The following is a 21,834-nucleotide window of genomic DNA, read 5'->3' on the forward strand; positions in this document are numbered from 1 at the left end:
CCACCCCCGCCCCATGGGTCTCTCACGAGGGCTTGCCCCTGGAACTGGCCCCTGGCACCACCCCTTGGCATGGGTTGGCACTGTGCCAACCTGTCAGTGCCAATCTGGAAGTGTCAACCTGTGCCCCATACTTACCTTTGCACCCCTGGGGGATCCCCTTGACTGATTCATGTCTTCAAAAAGCTGTTGCAAACCTCACCAATGTGATGGCACAATGATTAGCACTGCTGCTTCATAGCTCCAGGGACCCGGGTTCAATTCCGGCCTCGGGTGACTGTCTGTGTGAAGTTTGCACGTTCTCCCCATGTGGGTTTCCTCCGGGTGCTCTTGTTTCCCCCCACACTCCAAAGATGTGCAGGTTAGGTGGATTGGCCGTGATAAATTGCCCCTTAGTGTCAGGTAGGGTTAGAGATTATGAGGATAGGGTGGAGTCGTGCGCTTAAGTAAGGAGTTCTTTGCATGCCCCACCCAAGAGCAATGCCGTCAGTAGCCCCTTGTTCTGTAAAGCAAGTATTACTCTATGCCATGCTGATTTTAAGATGGATTGGGAGCTGTATGTTTCTTGTTTAATGGGGAATTGAATAGGGTGGCTTAAGGAGTAATTCTTATTGGGTGTGAAGTTAAAGAGTCTAATATTGTATGCATAAAAAAGTTTGTTTCTAAATTCCAAATCTCTATTCCCTCATTCAATCACTCCTGGAGCGAACCATTGTTTTAAAAACATGACCACTGCAGTCAAACACACTCTAAACCCAGGCTTTTAACCCTTAAATTGCCAAACGTTTATATCCAATATTCCTAAAATCCTCTATCCAAACACTAGCTTTAAATTCCAGATTTCACTTTATCGCCATATCCTGGCACATAGTTACATGGTGATAAGCTTACATAGATAGCTTCCAATATAAATATGGATCGATGGACTTTAATTTTTTTTATTTTTTAATATTTTATTGAAAATTTTTGGTCAACCATCACAGTACATTGTGTATCCTTTACACAATAATATAACCGTATAAATAACAATGACCTGTTTTATAAACAAAGAATAAATAATATATAACCAAAACGAAAACGAAAACTAAATGGCAACTGCCTTGTCTCAGATAAACACTCTCCAAAAATATGATTTAACAGTCCAATATACAATTATTTATAGCAACGACCTATACATATTATACATATATATTAACAACCCTGAGAGTCCTTCTGGTTCCTCCCCCCCCCCCCCCCCCCCCCTGGGCTGCTGCTGCTACCTTCTTCTTTTCCATTCCCTCTATCTTTCTGTGAGGTATTCGACGAACGGTTGCCACCGCCTGGTGAACCCTTGAGCCGATCCCCTTAGGACGAACTTAATCCGTTCCAGCTTTATAAACCCTGCCATGTCATTTATCCAGGTGTCCACCCCCGGGGGCTTGGCTTCCTTCCACATCAACAGTATCCTGCGCCGGGCTACTAGGGACGCAAAGGCCAAAACATCGGCCTCTCTCGCCTCCTGTACTCCCGGCTCTTGTGCAACCCCAAATATAGCCAACCCCCAGCTTGGTTCGACCTGGACCCCCACTACTTTCGAAAGCACCTTTGTCACCCCCACCCAGAACCCCTGTAGTGCCGGACATGACCAGAACATGTGGGTGTGATTCGCTGGGCTTCTCGAGCATCTCGCACACCTATCCTCTACCCCCAAAAATTTACTGAGCCGTGCTCCAGTCATATGCGCCCTGTGTAACACCTTAAATTGAATCAGGCTTAGCCTGGCACACGAGGACGATGAGTTTACCCTACTTAGGGCATCCGCCCACAGCCCCTCCTCAATCTCCTCCCCCAGCTCTTCTTCCCATTTCCCTTTCAGCTCATCTACCATAATCTCCCCCTCGTCCCTCATTTCCCTATATATATCTGACACCTTACCGTCCCCCACCCATGTCTTTGAGATCACTCTGTCCTGCACCTCATTCGTCGGGAGCTGCGGGAATTCCCTCACCTGTTGCCTCGCAAAAGCCCTCAGTTGCATATACCGGAATGCATTCCCTTGGGGCAACCCATATTTCTCGGTCAGCGCTCCCAGACTTGCGAACTTCCCATCTACAAACAGATCTTTCAGTTGCGTTACTCCTGCTCTTTGCCATATTCCAAATCCCCCATCCATTCTCCCCGGGTCAAACCTATGGTTATTTCTTATCGGGGACCCCACCAAGGCTCCCGTATTTCCCCTATGCCGTCTCCGCTGTCCCCAAATTTTCAAAGTCGCCACCACCACCGGGCTTGTGGTGTATTTCTTCGGTGAGAACGGCAATGGGACCATCACCATAGCTTGTAGGCTAGTCCCCCTACAGGACGCCCTCTCCAATCTCTTCCACGCCGCTCCCTCCTCTTCTCCCATCCACTTACTCACCATTGAGATATTGGCGGCCCAGTAGTATTCACTTAGGCTCGGTAGTTCCAGCCCCCCCCTATCCCTACTACGCTGTAAGAATCCCTTCCTCACTCTCGGGGTCTTCCCGGCCCACACAAAACTCATGATACTCTTTTCGATCCTTTTGAAAAAAAGCCTTCGTGATTACCACCGGGAGGCACTGAAACACAAAGAGAAATCTCGGGAGGACTACCATTTTAACCGCCTGCACCCTCCCTGCCAGTGACAGGGATACCATGTCCCATCTCTTGAAGTCCTCCTCCATTTGTTCCACCAATCGCGTTAAATTTAACCTATGCAATGTACCCCAATCCTTGGCTATCTGGATCCCCAAGTAACGAAAGTCCCTTGTTACCTTCCTCAGCGGAAAGTCCTCTATTTCTCTGCTCTGCTCCCCTGGATGCACCACAAACTCACTTTTCCCCATGTTCAGTTTATATCCTGAGAATTCTCCAAACTCCCGAAGTGTCCGCATTATCTCTGGCATCCCCTCCGCCGGGTCCGCTACATATAACAACAAATCATCCGCATACAGAGATACCCGGTGTTCCTCTCCTCCTCTAAGTACTCCCCTCCACTTCTTGGAACCCCTCAATGCTATTGCCAGGGGCTCAATCGCCAGTGCAAACAATAATGGGGACAGAGGGCATCCCTGCCTTGTCCCTCTATGGAGCCGAAAGTATGCAGATCCCCGTCCATTCGTGACCACACTCGCCACTGGGGCCCTATACAACAGCTGCACCCATCCAACATATTCATCTCCAAAACCAAATCTCCTCAGCACCTCCCACAAATAATCCCACTCCACTCTATCAAATGCTTTCTCGGCATCCATCGCCACCACTATCTCCGCTTCCCCCTCTGGTGGGGGCATCATCATGACCCCTAGCAGCCTCCGTATATTCGTATTCAGCTGTCTCCCCTTCACAAACCCAGTTTGGTCCTCATGGACCACCCTCGGGACACAATCCTCTATCCTCATTGCCATTACCTTGGCCAGAATCTTAGCGTCTACATTTAGGAGGGAAATAGGTCTATAGGACCCGCATTGCAGCGGGTCCTTTTCCTTCTTTAGGAGAAGCGATATCGTTGCCTCAGACATAGTCGGGGGCAGCTGTCCCCTTTCCTTTGCCTCATTAAAGGTCCTCATCAGTAGCGGGGCGAGCAAGTCCACATATTTCCTGTAAAATTCAACTGGGAATCCATCCGGTCCCGGAGCCTTCCCCGCCTGCATGCTCCTAATTCCTTTCACTACTTCCTCTATTTCAATCTGTGCTCCCAGTCCCACCCTTTCCTGCTCCTCCACCTTGGGAAATTCCAGCTGGTCCAGAAAGCCCATCATTCTCTCCCTCCCATCCGGGGGTTGAGCTTCGTATAATTTTTTTAATAATGCCTTGAACACTCCATTCACTCTCTCCGCTCCCCGCTCCATCTCTCCTTCCTCATCCCTCACTCCCCCTATTTCCCTCGCTGCTCCCCTTTTCCTCAATTGGTGGGCCAGCAATCTGCTCGCCTTCTCCCCATATTCGTACTGTACACCCTGTGCCTTCCTCCACTGTGCCTCTGCAGTACCCGTTGTCAGCAGGTCAAATTCTACGTGTAGCCTTTGCCTTTCCCTGTACAGTCCCTCCTCCGGTGCCTCCGCATATTGCCTGTCCACCCTCAGAAGTTCTTGCAGCAACCGCTCCCGTTCCCTACTCTCCTGCTTTCCTTTATGTGCCCTTATTGATATCAGCTCCCCTCTAACCACTGCCTTCAGCGCCTCCCAGACCACTCCCACCTGGACCTCCCCATTATCATTGAGTTCCAAGTACTTTTCAATGCACCCCCTCACCCTTAGACACCCCCCTCATCTGCCATTAGTCCCATGTCCATTCTCCAGGGTGGGCGCCCTCCTGTTTCCTCCCCTATCTCCAAGTCCACCCAATGTGGAGCGTGATCCGAAATGGCTATCGCCGTGTACTCCCTTCCCCTCACCTTCGGGATCAACGCCCTTCCCAAAACAAAAAAGTCTATTCGCGAATAGACTTTGTGGACATAGGAGAAAAACGAAAACTCCTTACTCCTAGGTCTGCTAAATCTCCACGGGTCTACTCCTCCCATCTGCTCCATAAAATCTTTAAGCACCTTGGCTGCTGCCGGCCTCCTTCCAGTCCTGGACCTTGACCTGTCCAGCCCTGGTTCCAACACCGTGTTGAAATCTCCCCCCATTACCAACTTTCCCACCTCTAGGTCCGGGATGCGTCCTAGCATACGCCTCATAAAATTGGCATCATCCCAGTTCGGGGCATATACGTTTACCAAAACCACCGTCTCCCCCTGTAGTTTGCCACTCACCATCATGTATCTGCCCCCGCTATCCGCCACTATAGTCTTTGCCTCAAACATTACCCGCTTCCCCACTAATATAGCCACCCCCCTGTTTTTCGCATCTAGCCCCGAATGGAACACCTGCCCCACCCAACCTTTGCGTAGTCTCACCTGGTCTATCAGTTTCAAGTGCGTTTCCTGTAACATAACCACGTCTGCCTTAAGTTTCTTAAGGTGTGCGAGTACCCGTGCCCTCTTTATCGGCCCGTTCAGCCCTCTCACGTTCCACGTGATCAGCCGGGTTGGGGGGCTTTTTACCCCCCCCCTTGTCGATTAGCCATCCCCTTTTTCCAGCTCCTCACCCGGTTCCCACGCAGCTCTGTCCCCCCCAGGCGGTGCCCCCCGCCCATCCCACCCCATACCAGCTCCCCCCTCTCCCCAGCAGCAGCAGCCCAATAGTTCCCCCCTCCCACCCCCCCCTCCCACCCCCCCGCTAGATCCCCCACGAGCGTAGTTACACCCCCTATGTTGCTCCCAGAAGTCAGCAAACTCTGGCCGACCTCAGCTTCCCCCCGTGACCTCGGCTCGCACCGTGCGACGCCCCCTCCTTCCTGCTTCCCTATTCCCGCCATGATTATCATAGCGCGGGAACCGAGCCCGCGCTTCCCCCTTGGCCCCGCCCCCAATGGTCAACGCCCCATCTCCTCCACCTCCTTTCCTCCCCCCACCACCTCCTGTGGGAGAGAGAAAAGTTACCACATCGCAGGATTAATAACATAAAACTCCTCTTTCCCCCCTTTTTACCTCCCTCTTCGCCCCCCCATACTCGCCCCACCACTTTGTTTCAAACGTTCTTTTTTTAAATAACCCGCTCATTCCAATTTTTCTTCCACGATAAAAGTCCACGCCTCATCCGCCATCTCAAAGTAGTGGTGCCTCCCTTGATATGTGACCCACAGTCTTGCCGGTTGCAGCATTCCGAATTTTATCTTCTTTTTGTGAAGCACTGCCTTGGCCCGATTAAAGCTCGCCCTCCTTCTCGCCACCTCCGCACTCCAGTCTTGGTATACGCGGATCACCGCGTTCTCCCACTTACTGCTCCGAGTTTTCTTTGCCCATCTAAGGACCATCTCTTTGTCCTTAAAACGGAGGAATCTCACCACTATGGCTCTAGGAATTTCTCCTGCTCTCGGTCCTCGCGCCATCACTCGGTATGCTCCCTCCACCTCCAGCGGACCCGCCGGGGCCTCCACTCCCATTAACGAGTGCAGCATCATGCTCACATATGCCCCGACGTCCGCTCCCTCCGCACCTTCAGGAAGACCAAGAATCCTTATGTTGTTCCTCCTCGCGTTGTTCTCCAGCGCCTCCAGCCTTTCCACACATCGTTTATGGTGTGCCTCGTGCATCTCCGTCTTCACCACCAGGCCCTGTATGTCGTCCTCATTCTCGGCAGCCTTTGCCTCCACGACCCGAAGCTCTCGCTCCTGGGTCGTTTGCTCCTCCTTTAGCCCTTCGATCGCCTGTAATATCGGGGCCAACAGCTCCTTCTTCATTTCCTTTTTGAGTTCTTCCACGCAGCGTTTCAAAAACTCGTGTTGTTCAGGGCCCCATATTAAACTGCCACCTTCCGACGCCATCTTGGTTTTTGTTTGCCTTCCTTGCCGCTGCTCTAAAGGATCCACCGCAATCCGGCCACCTTCCTCTCCTTTTTTCATCCGTATCCAGGGGGGAATTCCCTTCTGGTTCACCGCACAGTACTTTTCGCCGTTAAAATTGCCGTTGGGGCTCTTATTAAGAGCCCACAAGTCCGTTCCACCGGGAGCTGCCGAAACGTGCGACTCAGCTGGTCATCGCCGCACCTGGAAGTCTCGATGGACTTTAATAATGACAAACACTGACAAGTATTGAGCACAGATGCAAAGTTTACAATGGTGACCTTCCATCTTGTAAGATGGTGATTTACACCATGGTAGTCAGCTCTGTGTTCGGCCTGTGTCCTGTGTTAACACTCTGCAGTGAAGTAGGAGTGTTCTCTCGAGGCCACAGCGTGGGCAGTATTTTTAAAAAAAAAATTAGAGTACGCAGTTAATTTTCCCAACTAAGGGGCAATTTAGCGTGGCCAACCCACCTACCCTGCACATCTTTGGGTTGTGGGGGAAAACCCACACAAACACGGGGAGAATGTGCAAACTCCACACGGACAGTGACCCAGAACCGGGATCGAACCTGGAACCTCGGCGCCGTGAGGCATCAGTGTGGCGTGGGCAATATTAATGGAGACCCTGGGCTTCCCAAAGATCAGGATCCCCTCTTGGCCTCCCCGATTGAGTACCAAAGAAGGTACGGCACTATGTTTTCATCGGCTTGGTTGCAGGAGTTTCCGGAAAGATTACGGACGGGATTCTCCGTCGGCCAACATCCAAATGGGGAAAGCGATTGGGCGGAGATTTGACCTTTACACCAAAATCACAGCCGGTGCCAGGTTCATGTCAAATTGCAATTCTCAGTGGTGTAAAATCAACTCGTTTTGATTTTTTTTTAAAGATCGCAATTCTCCGGTGCCCCGACAGCAGTGAGAGTGCATCCCACTCCGCACGTCCAGTAAATTCCGTTTGCATATCATTAGCAGGACTGATCACATATTCCCCGGGGCCTCCGTGATGCTCCACCTTCACGGGGGGGAGTTCCCAACGCCAAGGTTCACTTGTGCTTCTAAAATTGTGAAACAGGCGCTGTGGCTGTTGAGGGAGAGAGGGGAGGTAGAGCAGACAGGCGCGACCCGTGGGCCACCAGTCCTGATACTGACTGGACTGGCTGGGGTGGCGTGGGGTGACCAGGGGGCAGGCTGTGGGGCTGGGGTGACCACGCCATGAGACCGGAGTGTCCAGGAACAGACCGCCATTGCCGCAGCTTGCATGGCAGCCAACTTGCTGTGCGCCAGACTGACCATCCACCTTGGCCTGTGGTTCTGCAAAGGGCCACTGGCCACATGGGTGCCCCATCCCATCACCCCCACACCCCACTCTCTGGCATACAAACTCCCTAGCCCAACCGCCGCCACCCGCCGGCTGTGCATTACACGCCCCACCCAAGAGCAATGCCGACAGTAGCCGCTACAGGTGGGCGCCAAATGGGGGCCGCAGAGCGTACCGCTAGCAAGGGAAGCGCCTGCCAATGGTATCCCTGGCAGCAGGGACAGGCAACAGGACCAGCAACCCCTGCGGTGCCAGGCACCAATGGGGCCAGATATGCGGAGATGGGGGTGGGGGGAGTGGGGGTGCGGGGGGGTACATGCGGGGGCAGGGTCTGCAGTGCCAGCTGGGGCCACCATGTAGCCCGTTGAACCTGGCTGGGCACGGGGGTATGAACCATGTTAACATGTCAGCCTTTCACAGCCCGCAGACAATGGATATTGGAATTCAACCAGCAATGGTGCCTTCCTCCTAGTCGCCGCAGCCCAGGGGGATGCACTGCGGCTGTACGAGCTGCAACTGCTTGAGGAAGAGGACCATGCAGCAGTGGAGCCTGCCCCAGAGGAACAAGAGGCAGTCGGTGAGGATGGAGGGCCGGCCATGCAACAGGCCGAGGAGAAGGTGGGAAGGAGGTGCCGCATGGGACCTTGTGTGTATCAGCCGTGCCTGTCATTTGAGGACCTGCCGGACTGGCATGATGCTGAAGGCTCGGCTGAGCAGGGGACAATGCGACATATCTGCCAGATCATGGCGCACTTGGCACCATGGGGGAATGGGGGAGAATAGCCGCCCCCAGTAGCCCTCAAGGTCGGCTGAGCTTCTACAGGACAGGGTCCTTCCAGGCGCCGGGTGGAGACCTGTCCGGGATCTCACAGAGCTCAGTGCACAGACGCGCCATCACAGAGGCCCTATATGCCAGTTGGCACAATACATCCACTTCAATGTGGACTGAACCCACCAGGATGCCCAGGCAGCGGGGTTCACCACCATCACCGGGATATCCGGATCCAGTGGGTGATTGATGGGATGCATGTGGCCCTCTGAGCACCTGCAGGTCACAGGCCGCTCTGCACAAACCGAAAGGGGTTCCATTCGACGAAAGTGCAGCTGGTGTGTGACCATGGGATGTGCACCAAGCACGTCTGCACCTGATACCCAGGGATTGTGCATGGCGCCTTCACCTTGGCACACTCGACGATTCCTGACATGTTCGAGTAAAGAGCTGGGAGGGTCTCCCACATCGTGGTGATTTGCTGTGTCCTCCACAACATGCTGCAGCAGAGCATCGCCGTGCTGGAGGAGGGGGTGGAATGTCAGTCCTTGTCCAATGAGGAAGATGCGGGGGAGGGCGAGGATGGGCAGGACATGGAGCCCAGGCAGACATGGAAGGCCGCGCAACATGTGCGCCTGGGACAACGCACATGGGATGCTCTGATCGCGTCCAGGCTCACCAACCAGGGGGCCTGGCCAGTGAAATGGACATCCCATCCCACCCCCCTACCCTCACCAACCCCTCCCATGAACACACTCCCTGCGCCACACACCCCTCCTTGCAACCCCCTCCATGATACCTACCTGCCTCACTACGGGGGTGTGGACGCTGGGTTGGCAGTCACAGTGGGTCTGGTCCATGGGATGGAGAATGATGACCACCCACTCCGGGATGCGATCTGGTGCTCCGCATTTGACAATGACTGACTCCTGCCCACGGTCGCACTTTCCTCCGTCCATGTGGGTGATCCCTGCATGCGAGCCGGCCATTCCATCACATGGTCCCATCGAATCTCTGGGGTGGCGGAGGTGGGGTCGGCGAGAGGGGTGGAGTGGGATAGGGGCGGGACACCGGAGCGGTTAGTGCTGTCTGAACTGTGATCCCTGGGCAATGCACACCCACAACTTTCGCTCATTCCCCGCCCCCCCCTGCGCCCCCCCCCCCCCTCCACCGCCCCCTGCACCCTCTCTGCAGGCACAGGTGTCAGCCCAGGCCAGACCACAGATTTGTACCCTAGCCCCTATCACTATACTGTGCCCTGCACCCATGCCTACTCAACTGTTGTCTACCTTTCTGGCCTTAGGGACCCTAACGCTACGTCTAGGTGGATCCCCAGACAGTACATCAGGAATGGAGGTGGCCTACTGCGTTTCCCGCCCTGTGACCTGAGTCCTCATTGGCGGCTGTCCCCTGGAGAGACCGGGCCTGGATGGGCCAGGCTGCTGCTCGGGTGTCCCAGGTAGCATGGTGCTGCCCTGTTCTGCCCGCTGCCCCCCAGATGTGCTAGGAAGAGCAGGGGGGGGAGGGTCCAAGGCGCTGCGGTGTTCTGGGAGTCACCGACATGGGCCTCATCGCCTCCTCCCCCCTCGTGGTGCCTGATGGCCCCCGGGCTACTCCATGGGATGGGGTTGCTAACCACTGAGGCTCCCCTGCCACATGGCACTGCCAGTCCTGGAGGCCTGCTCTCGTCTCGACCAGGGTCCCCGTGCTCACGGCTATGGAGCACAGGGAGTGGACTGCCTCCCTCTGGGACTGCGCCACACCACCCAGTGACTGTGCCACCACCTTCTGGGTCTGTGCCACATCAGCCAGTGACTGCGCCATCCCCTTCTGGGACTGGGCCACCTCCCTTTGGGTCTGTGGCACATCGGCAAGTGCCTGGATAATGTCGCCGACGCTCCCAGCCATGGCCTGCTGTTACTAGGCCACGCTCTGGAGCGCCGTTGCAATGTGCAGGTGGCTGTGGCACATGGCTGCCTGTGAGAGGGCAGCCCTGCCCTGGGCCTGGGCCAGCGCCCGCACAGAATGCCCCAGGCCTTGGATATCCTGACCCATCGGCAAAACCTTCACCCCCCAAGGCCTCCACCACAGACGCCACCCGTGCGGTGTTGGCCTGGGTGGCACGCATGGTCGGCAACACCTCCTACTCCTACACATGGTTGGACTCCTCCCACTGCACCTGCAGGTGCTGGATGCTCGCCAACAACCCCTCAAGGTCTGCAGCTGCATATCCACAATTGATGGGACCATCCTTTCCAGAAGCCCGAAACCCATCTGGACAGCAGCTAGCCCCTTGGGGTTGGCCCGTCCTCCAACCGTCCGCCCCCTCAGGAGTTCCTACCTGCACCTGCTGTACCCGAACATGTGTGTGGTACGCCCCAGATAGTGTGCCAGAAGCCTCCATTAATGTGCCCAGCTGAGGTGGACTTGTGCGTCCAAAAAGTCGGTGTGATGTGTCTAGTGTGCGGGTGAAGAGAGTTAACATGCTTTTCGATTTTGTGTGTGAGTTTGCTTCTCATTTTCGCCCTACACCACTGACCTGCAGCAATGTGGAAAAGTGAGCCCAGTGGAAAGGAGTGTAAATCTCTCCCAGTCAGTACACAGCCCCCTCCATCGGCACGTTCTCACCCCTTCCTCCATGTGGTGACACACAGAAACTGGGTCCCTCGATCACAGCCCCAGGTGGAAACTTCAGAGGAGAATTACGGAGGAGGTTTGGTCCCCAGACATGTAGTGTGCAGGTCCAATAGCATGCGGGCACACCTTGGCACTCAGGAACCAAACCCCTAGCCATGGGCAAAGAGTTCTGCTCCCTTGTGGATACCTTGGAGATTGTAAGGTTTGTGTGGTTAGAGCTTCCATAATAGATTGGTTAAGAAATACACTGTTCAGTGTAATTCCAAAGCATGTGGTGTAGGAGAATGCCAGGCTCGATGACTGGTCTAATCTCGATCAGCCGATTGAATCATAGGGTAGTACAAGAGAAAATGTAGCCATGGAGCCTGGGGCAACTCTTTCAAAGGCAATCCCGTTAGTCCAACGCCCTGTCCTTTCTCCATCCCCTGCCACAGGCTTCTTTCTCACATATTTATTCAAACCCCTTTTGAAGCCACTCTTGAATTTGTTTCCACTGCCCTCTCTGGCAGTACAATCCTGACCATTCATTACATTTCAACGTTTTCCCCCTTTTTACCCCCGGTTCATTTGCCAATCACCTTTAAATTCCTCCTTCTAGGTACCCTTCAGCCACTGGGAACAGTTTCGCTTTATTTATTCTATCAAAACCCTTCATGATTAGTAAGTTTGCAGATGACACCAAGATTGGTGACAGAGTGGATGTGAAGGTTAAATAAGATTGCAACAGAATCTTGACCAATTGGGCCAGGGGGCCGCTAAATGGCAGATGACGTTTTATTGCCCATCCCTCGTTGCCCTTCAGAAGGTGGTGGTGAGTTGCCTTCTTGAACCGCTGCAGTCTTTGAGATGTAGGTACACCCACTGTGCTGTGAGGGAGGGAGTTCCAGGAGTTTGATCCAGCGACAGTGAAGGAGCAGCGATATATTTCCAAGTCGGGGTGGTGAGTAACTTGGAGGGGAATCTCCAGGTGGTGGGGTTCCCAAGTATTTGCTGCTCATGTCTTTCTAGATGGTAGTGGTTGTGGGTTTGGAAGGTGCTGTCTGAAGAACCTTGGTGAGTTACTGCAGTGCATCTTGTAGATGGTGCACATGGCTGCTGCTCTTTGTTGGTGGTGGAGGGAGTGAATGTTTGTGGAAGGGGGAGCAATCAAGTGGGCTGCTTTGTCTTGGATGGTGTCGAGCTTCTTGAGTGTTACTGGAGCTGCACTCATCCAGGCAAGTGGAGAGTATTCCATTACACTCCTCACTTGTGCCTTGTAGATGGTGGACAGGCTTAAAATGGAAGTGTCACCAGACTGGGAGCCAAAGTAGGTCAGTGGGCAGGGGGGTAATGGGTGAACAGGACTTTGTGTGATCTCTATAATGAACAGCAGAGTTAGAATCAGCTTTAGTTTAAAGAGCTGACAGGTTGGTCAGGAATGTATTAGAACTAGCTGCTAAGAAGCATGTCTAGAGGATGAAAGGTTATGAAAACTAATGCAGCAGTTGCCATTCTCAATATCTTTGCGACTGTTCTTTTTGGTTCCTACCTTAAGCGAAGTTTGACATGAAGGTGTGTGGGGGGTTCTGGATGTGATTACACACCCTATCACTCTACATCATTTCAAAAGAACTGAAGGCATTTTACAGTGATATCCACCTCCGCCCGCTCCCCTCCCTCTTACCAATCTCTACTCCCACATCATCTCCCCCCCTCCCCCATAAACCAGGCTCCAGGTTTAGAGTTTGCCTCAGATACATGCCTACATGCCAGTGCAATCCCACTCTTGAGCATTTGATGGAGGCTGGCACTTCAGGACAGTACTAAGGGAGTGCTTCATTGTCCTAGTGTCATGTGAGTGTCCCTTTATGAAAGGTTTTTGTCTTATCACATGGCTTCAGTGATGTCATTGTGTGGGTGGAGCTGGGCTGTGGCACTGGGTTTTACTTTCGCTTTGAGTTTTGGACTGGTTTGAACTGCACAGGTTGAAAGAAGTGTCTCTCCATCTTCATTTTAAAAACTGTTTCCACTCTACTTGATAACCTAAAAGAGATAATTGCTTTCTGGAAGAAATTCAAACCTGCTGTTTGAGAAGGGTAACAGAGTATCACTAACAAGTCTTATACCAGTAAGAGTGCCGTGTGCTGGGCCACACCTTTGAAAATGGGTTTCTGGTTTTACTTGGATTTTGTTATTGAATTGGAACAGTTAAGGGGGAATTCATTAAGGGTTTTACACAGATCACTGTAGCTGTGTGGGATATCTATGTTTTTAGTTGATACAAATTCTTACTGTGTGTGTTTATACAAATGTTAACTAGATTTGTGGAATAAAGCTTGTTTCTTGATTAAAAGCGTCTGAGAACCCTGCTGAATAACACCTGAAAGTCAGTCTCTTGTGCTCATCATAACCAAAATCAATAAACAGTTGTAGGTCAGGTGAACTTCATAATATATTTTGGAGTTTTCTAAACCCTGGCCCATAACACTAGGTACTGATGTTTGGATGAACCTTTACACCCAGATCCCGTCTTTCCTCTCAAGTGGATGTAAAAGACCCTACTGCATTATTCGATAAAGAGCAGAGTTCTCCCCAATATCCTGGCCAAGAGTTACCCCTCAACCTTCTGGAAAGTGATCCATTCACTTTATTACTGTTTGTGGGAGCTTGCTGTCCACAAATTGGCTGCCATATTTCCTACATCACAACACCACAAAAGTACGTCATTGGCTGTAAAGAAGGCAACATGAGGGGAAACCTTTTTTTACGCAGCGAATGGTTATAATCTGGAATGCCCTGCCTGAGAATATTGTGGAGGCAGATTTAATTGAGGCTTCCAAAGAGAATTGGATTATCGCTTGGATGGACAAGCTCTGCAGAGCTACGGGGAAAGGGCGGAGAAGTGGGACGAGCTAAATTGCTCTTGCAGAGAGCCGGCACAGACAGAAATGGGCCGAATGGCCTCCGGTCCTCTAAACTATTGTACCTTCCTAGGTTGCGAGAACTGTATTGAATGCAAGTCTCTCTTCCTTAGGTACACTGACAGTGTCCTGCACACATTTGCTGGTTAAATGACCACCGTCATCCTGATGATTTAGCAAAGGGAGAGCCCCAGAGGTCGTAGGAGTGATTTTACACCACACGCAAATGATACGACAACATTTCTTTATGTGAATTATGCAACTGCCATGGCAGCTAGCCAAACATGAGAAAAAGCTTTGCAAAGTCCTCATCCAAATCTACAAACCGTTTATTTAGAACCAGTAATGAGAAACTATTCGGAACAAAATAAATCTACATAGCTTTAGAGGTACTGTAATCCCTCCCAAAACCTACACCCTACAATGGGAAACACTTTGTTTTAAACATGGCAGGGATTTAATGAAATGAGGGAGAGGAACACGTTAAAAGGATGGCTTGTCTGTTGTCATGATAGAAGAGGATCAGTAGGTGATAGAGACCAGCAGTCAGTACAGCATGATAGGAAAAACAACCAGCAACATTTTTAAATATTGCGTGAGCCAGCTACAAATGGAACGAATAAATGGTTACAGTTAGAGGAGAGATTAACATTCTGGGATCAATAGAATATGGGTAGCAAGATTGTGGTGTGAGGGAACAATCCTCCTTACAAGTTTAAGCAGGGCTCCATCAATTATATACACAAGGAATATTTTTGCCCTTTTTTGTGCTATTATCCAGAAGTTTGTCCCAGCTGGAAACATAAACATTCAAATTCTCCAGAACAAAGATAGTACGTCGACACTCTGCAGTCCCATGTGTGGAGCGTCAGGGCCTGATAAGCATCTTGCCGCATGATAAACATTGAAAGCATTTCAAGAATTTCAGTTGTATATTGTTGGTAGGCGGACCTTAAAGGGCAGATTATTAAAACAAACTGGGGGGACTGCAAAGAAAACATTTCACCAGGCTATTTGAATTGCGAGGGAAGTTTTTCATTAAACACTTCCCAAAATATTTATTTTGTCTTTTTTTTGCTGATGCTAACAGGAGGTTTTGCTCACTTGGCGTGGCATTCTGACAACGGAGACGAACAAGGGGAAGTGATTGCATGTTTACAGAAAGCTGTCCCTTCTACAGTTTACAATAAGTAACAAAAGTTAGTACAATTGAAGAGTGTCAACCTTCTGGTAATTGTAAACAGTGAAGGAGTTAATTAGGAAGGTAGTAACATAGGAATGGAGCAATAAAAGAACAGTAGTTCAGCCCCTCAAGATTGTAGCACCATTCAGTTAGACATAGCTGACCTGGATCTTAATTCCACTTCCTTGACTCCATGGCCGAGATTCTCTGATCCCACGCTGGGTCAGAGAATCGGCCGGGGAGGGGGGACGCGCGTGCGAATCCCGCCACGACGCCGTGCTGCCGATTCTCCAGTGACCAGAGAATCGGTGCCAAACGCGTCGCCGTGGCGCCAGTCGGCCCCCCCCCCCCCCCCCCCGCCAATTCATCCGTCAAGTCTCGCCGCCGTCGTTTGCGCATGGTCCTGCCCGACGGGACCTCGGAGTTCTGGCTGCGGAGACCACCCTGGTGGAGGGGGCCGGAGAATTGGTGCCAATCGCGTCAGTGTGGTTGCTGCGCGCCAGTCGGGGGGAGCCGACTCCGGGGGGGGCCTCCTTGGTGGCCAGACTCCCGATCGGGGGCAACCGATCGGCAGGTGGGCTCATTCCAGGGGTGGGCCTATGTTCCTCTGCGCCGGACCCTGTAGAGCTCTGCCATATTGCCCGGGACCGGCGCGAAGAGGGACGTGGCGCGCCTGCTTTTGGCGCTGGAGCAGCGGACGCCAGTCCGGCGCCGTACTAACCCCCTAGGAAGGAGTGAATGCCTGGGCCTGGAGGCCCGTTGACGCCGGCGTCGCCCACGCCGGTTTTGACGCCGGCATCAACACTTGGCCGGGATTTCAGAGAATCCCGGCCCCGATCTTTGATTACCCTCACCTAGCAAATAATTTTAGGAACATAGAATTACTTTCAATGACACTTGGGCTTGAGCACACCATTTAGACTGATACTTTTGTGTAGGGTGTGCTGCAATGTTGGCAATGTTCCTAATGTTCAGATGAGTTGGTATACAATGCTGCCCTTCCCCAAATCTATGCTGCAGTATTACCACTTGCCTGCTTGCATGGATATAAAGGATCCCCATGTTACTTTTCCAGAGAAGAAGGGTGGATGCCCGCTCAAAATCTATCCCCCAGCCAACACTGCCAAAACAGATCAGCTCATTTATCTCATTGCTGTTTGGGGGAGTGTGCACTATTTGGCTGTCAGTTCTCAAAGAGATGTGATGATATTTTGTAAATAATTGGCTGTGAAGCACTTTGGGATGCCCCACTCCCGAGGATGTAAACGTTGCTACGTAAATGCAAGTTTGTTCTTTGCTTAGATTTAGTTATATTGTTCAAATGGCAAGTTTTAGAACATAGAACATACAGTGCAGAAGGAGGCCATTCAGCCCATCGAGTCTGCACCGACCCACTTAAGGCCTCACTTGCACCCTATCCCCGTAACCCAATAACCCCTCCCAACCTTTTTGGTCACTAAGGGCAATTTATCATGGCCAATCCACCTAACCTGCACGTCTTTGGACTGTGGGAGGAAACCGGAGCACCGGAGGAAACCCACGCAGACACGGGGAGAACGTGCAGACTCCGCACAGAGTGACCCAGCGGAGAATCGAACCTGGGACCCTGGCACTGTGAAGCCACAGTGCTAGCCACTTGTGCTATCGTGCTACTCAAAGTCTAACTATTTTAAGCAGATTCTGATGTCAACACTGATCTAATTTTTTTTTATTCTGCAGGTTGGGAGGGGGCTAACAAATGTTTTAAACTCAATTTTCGATGGAGTGCGAAATACTCCAGGTTTTTTAGCTACGAGTCTAAAGTGAGCATGGAGTTCACTGAAAGAGTGGTAAAGACATGTTGGTGTCGCTCAGTTGGCTGGAAGGCTGGTTCATGATGTGGAGCGATGCTAATATCATGGGTTCAATTCCTGAACCGCCTGAGGCTCTCCATGAAGGCCCTCCCTGCCTTTCCCCTCGCCTGAGGTGGGGTGACCCTCAGGTTAGATCACCACCACTCAGCTCTCCCACGCCCTCTCAAAAGGGGAGAACAGCCTATGGCCCTTTCATTTCATAACTTTCTCAAAGGATAATATCATTCCCAAATTCGAAGCGGGGGGGGGGGGGGTCAAAATGGAAGGAGGACATTGTCAATTCGACTTGTGGCTCAAGTTGCCTTTCGCTGACAATGTCACAATCAGACGGCTGGAGGGAGACGTTTGAGAACAGCATCTGGGAAGAAGAGAACAAAAACAAACATTTCAGATTTCCCGAGCTGTGTAGCCGGATGGATGTTTTATTGTCGGTGTGGCCTTTCCTTAAGCCAGCTGCAAAGATCCGAGACAATGGGACTGGTGGGGAGGTGCTTTGAGCAGATAGTCACTGTTTAAACCAGTGAGGTCTGCTTATAGTTTAGATCTTTAAGGGGGGGGGGGAATGAAATTAACCCAGGTTGTAATTTACAAGAAGGTCTGTGTGTGCTTGGGGAGAGGGGGTAAGGCATTATTGAGTCAAAGGAATTGGGGGGGGGGGGTTGGTTAATTATTTAACTTGCAGCTGATTGAGTCAGGGTAACTGAGATATAAATTCTTCAAAAGGGAGGCATTGGGTGGAGGAATATCGAATAGTTCTAATGAGTGAGATGGAGTTGTGGAGGCTGTAGCTTCCTCCTGTGAGACTTGCAGGCATGTGTGTGTATCTGTGTGTGTGCTCCGTCCCCTGGGGGTGGGGGTGGGGGGTGAAGTTTGACGTTTTGGTGTGAGTGTGTGTGTGTGTGTGTCAGTCCCTGGGGGTGAAGTTTTGGTATGAGTGTGTGTGTCTCTGTGTGTCAGCCCCTGGGGGTGAAGTTTTGGTGTGCGTGTGTGTGTATTTGTGTGTGTGTGTGTCCACCCCTGGGGTGGGGGTGGGGGGGGGGGGTGAAGTTTGAAGTTTTGGTGTGTCTCTGTGTGTGTGTCAGCCCCTGGGGGTGAAGTTTTGGTGTGAGTGTGTGTGGCTGTGTGTGTGTCAGCCCCTGGGGGTGAGGGTGAAGTTTGAAGTTTTGGTGTGTGTGTGTCTGTCAGCCCCTGGGGGTGAGGGTGAAGTTTTGGTGTGTGTGTGTCTGTCAGCCCCTGGGGGTGAGGGTGGAGTTTGAAGTTTTGGTGTGTGTGTGCCTGTCAGCCCCTGGGGGTGAGGGTGAAGTTTTGGTGTGTGTGTGTCTGTCAGCCCCTGGGGGTGAGGGCGAAGTTTGAAGTTTTGGTGTGTGTGTGTCTGTCAGCCCCTGGGGGTGAGGGCGAAGTTTGAAGTTTTGGTGTGTGCGGGCTCTGGAAGTTTGTTGAGCGGGAGTTGCATTGTGGCACCATTAAGATGCTGACTCGGAGTTGGCGCTGTGCTGCCAGCTGGAGGGGGGGGGGAGCTGGGCAAAGTTTGGAGCAGCTTGTGAGAGAGGTCTGAGTGTGTACAGTGCGGGCGGGAGGGAGAGAGAGGAGGAGGAGAGGGGGGGATAGGGGCACCTCCAGCAGCCAGAGCCCCCCCCCCCCCCATCAGCCAGACCCCCCCCCCCCGGCAGCCAGATTCCCCCCCTGGCAGCCAGACCCCCCCCCGCGGCAGCCAGATCCCCCCCCCATCAGCCAGAGCCCCCCCCCCACCCCATCAGCCAGATCTCCCCCCCCCCCCCCCCCCCGGCAGCCAGATCCCCCCCTGGCAGCCAGAACCCCCCCCACCCCCGGCAGCCAGATTCCCCCCCATCAGCCAGACCCCCCCCCATCAGCCAGACCCCCCCCCTCCCATCAGCCAGAGCCCCCCCCCCCCCCCATCAGCCAGACCCCCCCTCCCATCAGCCAGAGCCACCACCCCCCCCCCCCCCCACCCCCGGCAGCCAGAGCCACCCCCGGCAGCCAGAGCCACCCCCCCCCCCCCAGCCAGAGTCCCCCCCATCAGCCAGATCCCCCCCTCAGCAGCGCCCCCCCCCCCCCCCCCGGCAGCCAGAGCCACCACCCCCCCCCACCACCACACACACACACACAGCTCCGCCAGGAGGATGAGCCACAAAGCGGCGGCTGCTCCGGTCTCCAGGAAAGACCGGCTGATGGCAGCGATCGCGCCCGGGGAGGAGAGCTCCTTATCGGGCAGCGCCGCCCGCTTGCACTGCTTCATCTGCGGGGGCTGGATGAGCCCCGGGCGGGAGCAGCAGCTGCAGGTCCGGGACGGCTGCGACTCGCCTTACTTCCCCTTCCTGCTGCAGCAGGAGCCGGCTCCCGGTGCCCGGGCGGTCAGTGCCGAGGGCTGGGTGTCGGTCTGCTCCGTGTGCCGCTGCTTCCTGGGCGAGCAGTGGGAGGCGTTCGAGAGGTCGCGGACCCCGGTGGACAAGCGCATGTATTGGCTCAAGAGGCCGCACCAGTGTGACAGCCGCAGGGCGCCCCAGGAGTGGAACCCCAGCTACCAGCCCGAGGGCAGCCTGGTGCAGGGCAGGGGCAGTGCCAGCCAGGAGCTGCTGGACTCCTCCCTGTCCTCTCTGTCTGACCAGGACATCTCGGACCAGGAGCTGGAGCTGGACCACCTCGCCCACCCTCCGCACCCTGGCCTGGGCACCGCCTCCACCCGGGCGCACCACCTGCCCCCCGGGCTGGCGCTGCCCTTTGGAACCCCCTCCGCCCAGGACCTGGCCAACAGCCACCAGGCTCAGCACCGGAACGCCGCCTACCCAAGGGCGATGCAAGGGGCGGATGCCGACGCCGTGCCCACGCCCGGGATGTCCCCCCACGCGGCTGCCAGCTCCTCGGATGAGACCCCAGGCCAACTGACCCCATTCAAGTTCAGCGATGGCAGCAACATCTGTGGCAGCACATCCTCGGAGGACGAGCTCATCGTGCCTGGCAGTCGAGCAAACGACGCCGGTCAGAACGGGGAGATCAGCGTCCAGGAGGTGGCCAGGATCAACAGACAGGTGAGGGAAGTGGGCAGCATCATTGCGAAAGCCAGGAGTGCAGCAGCGCCCCAGGATCACTCGTGTTTCATCTGCGGTGCCAGGCTGCTCCGGAATACACAGCACAGGGTTCATGTTCAGAAACAGGAGAGCACCTCCACTGAGCCCTTCTTCCCCTTCCTCTGGCTTCATAACCCTCCGCCGGGAGCATGCCCGCTGAGCCCAGAGGGCAGCACCTTGATCTGTTCCTTCTGCCATGTGTCGTTAATGCAACAGTGGCAAGGCTTTGAGATGGCGAATGTGCCAGTACTGCAGAGGCTCTACGTGGTGCCCCTGAATGCTGCCGTTTTGGGCACAGTGACAAAAAGCATCGGGGAAAGGGACCCTGGCGGTGGCAGGAAACCCCCTCTGCCCTGCTGCTACCTTTGTGGTGAGGATTGTGGCAGGGAGACCAGAGCTGTCCATTCTCGGAGCCTCACCGGCCGTGCACAGGATAACCCCATGTACTTCCCATTCATCCGCCTCCTGCCATGCCCCCCCAATTCCAAAGCAATGACTGAGTGTGGGGAGGTCAGCTGCTGTAGGAGATGCTACGCCGTGTTGGAGGATATGTGGGCAGCTTACACCGTGTCGGAGTGCGAGGAGTTGATCTCGTCAACCCAGGCCTTCCTCAGGAGCTACCTACAAGTCAACGCTGGCACCTCTCATCCAAACGCAGTGGCCCGCCAGACGCTGAGGGCGGGACGCACATCTGTGTGCCTGCTGTGTGGCACGGAGCTGGAACCCGGGCGGGAGTTTCAGTTGAACGTCAATCCCCCCAGCCGCCATGGCGACCGCGAACCCTTCTTTCCATTCTTGGCCAGCTACCTGCGCCCAGCCCGAGCCCAGCCTGTGGATTCGACTGGCCTGGCATTTGCCTGCGTTTTGTGCTATCATGACCTGCTCGAGCAGTGGTGGCGTGGGAAGAACTCTCAACATCCCAGCAGCCCCTGGTCCAGGCAGTACAAGGTGGACATGTTTGTCTGCTTCTTCTGCAGGCAGGAGAGAAGGCGCAATCTTGGCCTGAAAACCATCACCATAAACCGACTTCCTGTCTTCTTACACGCACCGCGGGTGGCAGAAGCTCTTGTGGTGGACAATGGTGAATACTTGACAATCGGGACCTGCGAGGATTGCAGAGCTGTGGTACTGGCTGGGAACTGCCTCAAACAAGGAAGCCAAATGGATTCTTTATTATCATCCAGTAACGCAAAGGTAAACCATTTGTTTATTTTCAGTCTGCTGATGCCCGTGTACATTTGCCTCTGAGTTGACCTGTCACTTTGGGAATAATAGTGTTTTATTTGCTGGTTTACAGTGCCTGGCTACCTGCTGTACTTCAAGATATCCCAAATTAATCTCAATTGATAACAACTAAAGTTGGGGGATGGTAATCTTCTCATGTCACCTGGGTGTGAGACAGGTTACACCATCACTATCAAAAGCATCTTAAATCTGACCAGATGGTACCCACCTGAGTAGGTGCCCTGACTATCTGAGAACACCACCCAAGGAAAACCTGAAAATTGAGCCAAGCACATAACCTGGTGGCTGTGGTCGCACGTCCAAAGCGCATTGCCCACATGCCCGATATAAAGTGATGAAGAATTGTTGGTCCTGAAATAGAGATGGAATGTTGTGATGTTATTTGAGGTCCTGTCCCTTCAACTCGACAGTCTTCACATTGTTTTGCTTCATTCGAGGCAATGTTCGCATGACAAAT

At 53.5% G+C, this 21,834-nt stretch overlaps 1 protein-coding gene across 3 annotated transcripts in view; it reads left to right on the forward strand.

The window, feature by feature from the left end:
- The first annotated feature begins 19,184 nt into the window (after window positions 1-19,184).
- Window positions 19,185-21,834, forward strand: part of gse1b (Gse1 coiled-coil protein b) — a 663,364-nt gene continuing 660,714 nt past the window's right edge. For all 3 annotated transcript variants that reach the window (XM_072517860.1, XM_072517861.1, XM_072517862.1), the window contains exon 1: window positions 19,185-21,326. In XM_072517860.1, coding sequence (XP_072373961.1) covers window positions 19,188-21,326 — 2,139 coding nt within the window. In that variant the 5' untranslated portion in view covers window positions 19,185-19,187. The remainder of the gene's footprint in view (window positions 21,327-21,834) is intronic.

Source organism: Scyliorhinus torazame, chromosome 10 (assembly GCF_047496885.1).
Source record: "Scyliorhinus torazame isolate Kashiwa2021f chromosome 10, sScyTor2.1, whole genome shotgun sequence".
Lineage (NCBI taxonomy): Eukaryota > Metazoa > Chordata > Chondrichthyes > Carcharhiniformes > Scyliorhinidae > Scyliorhinus > Scyliorhinus torazame.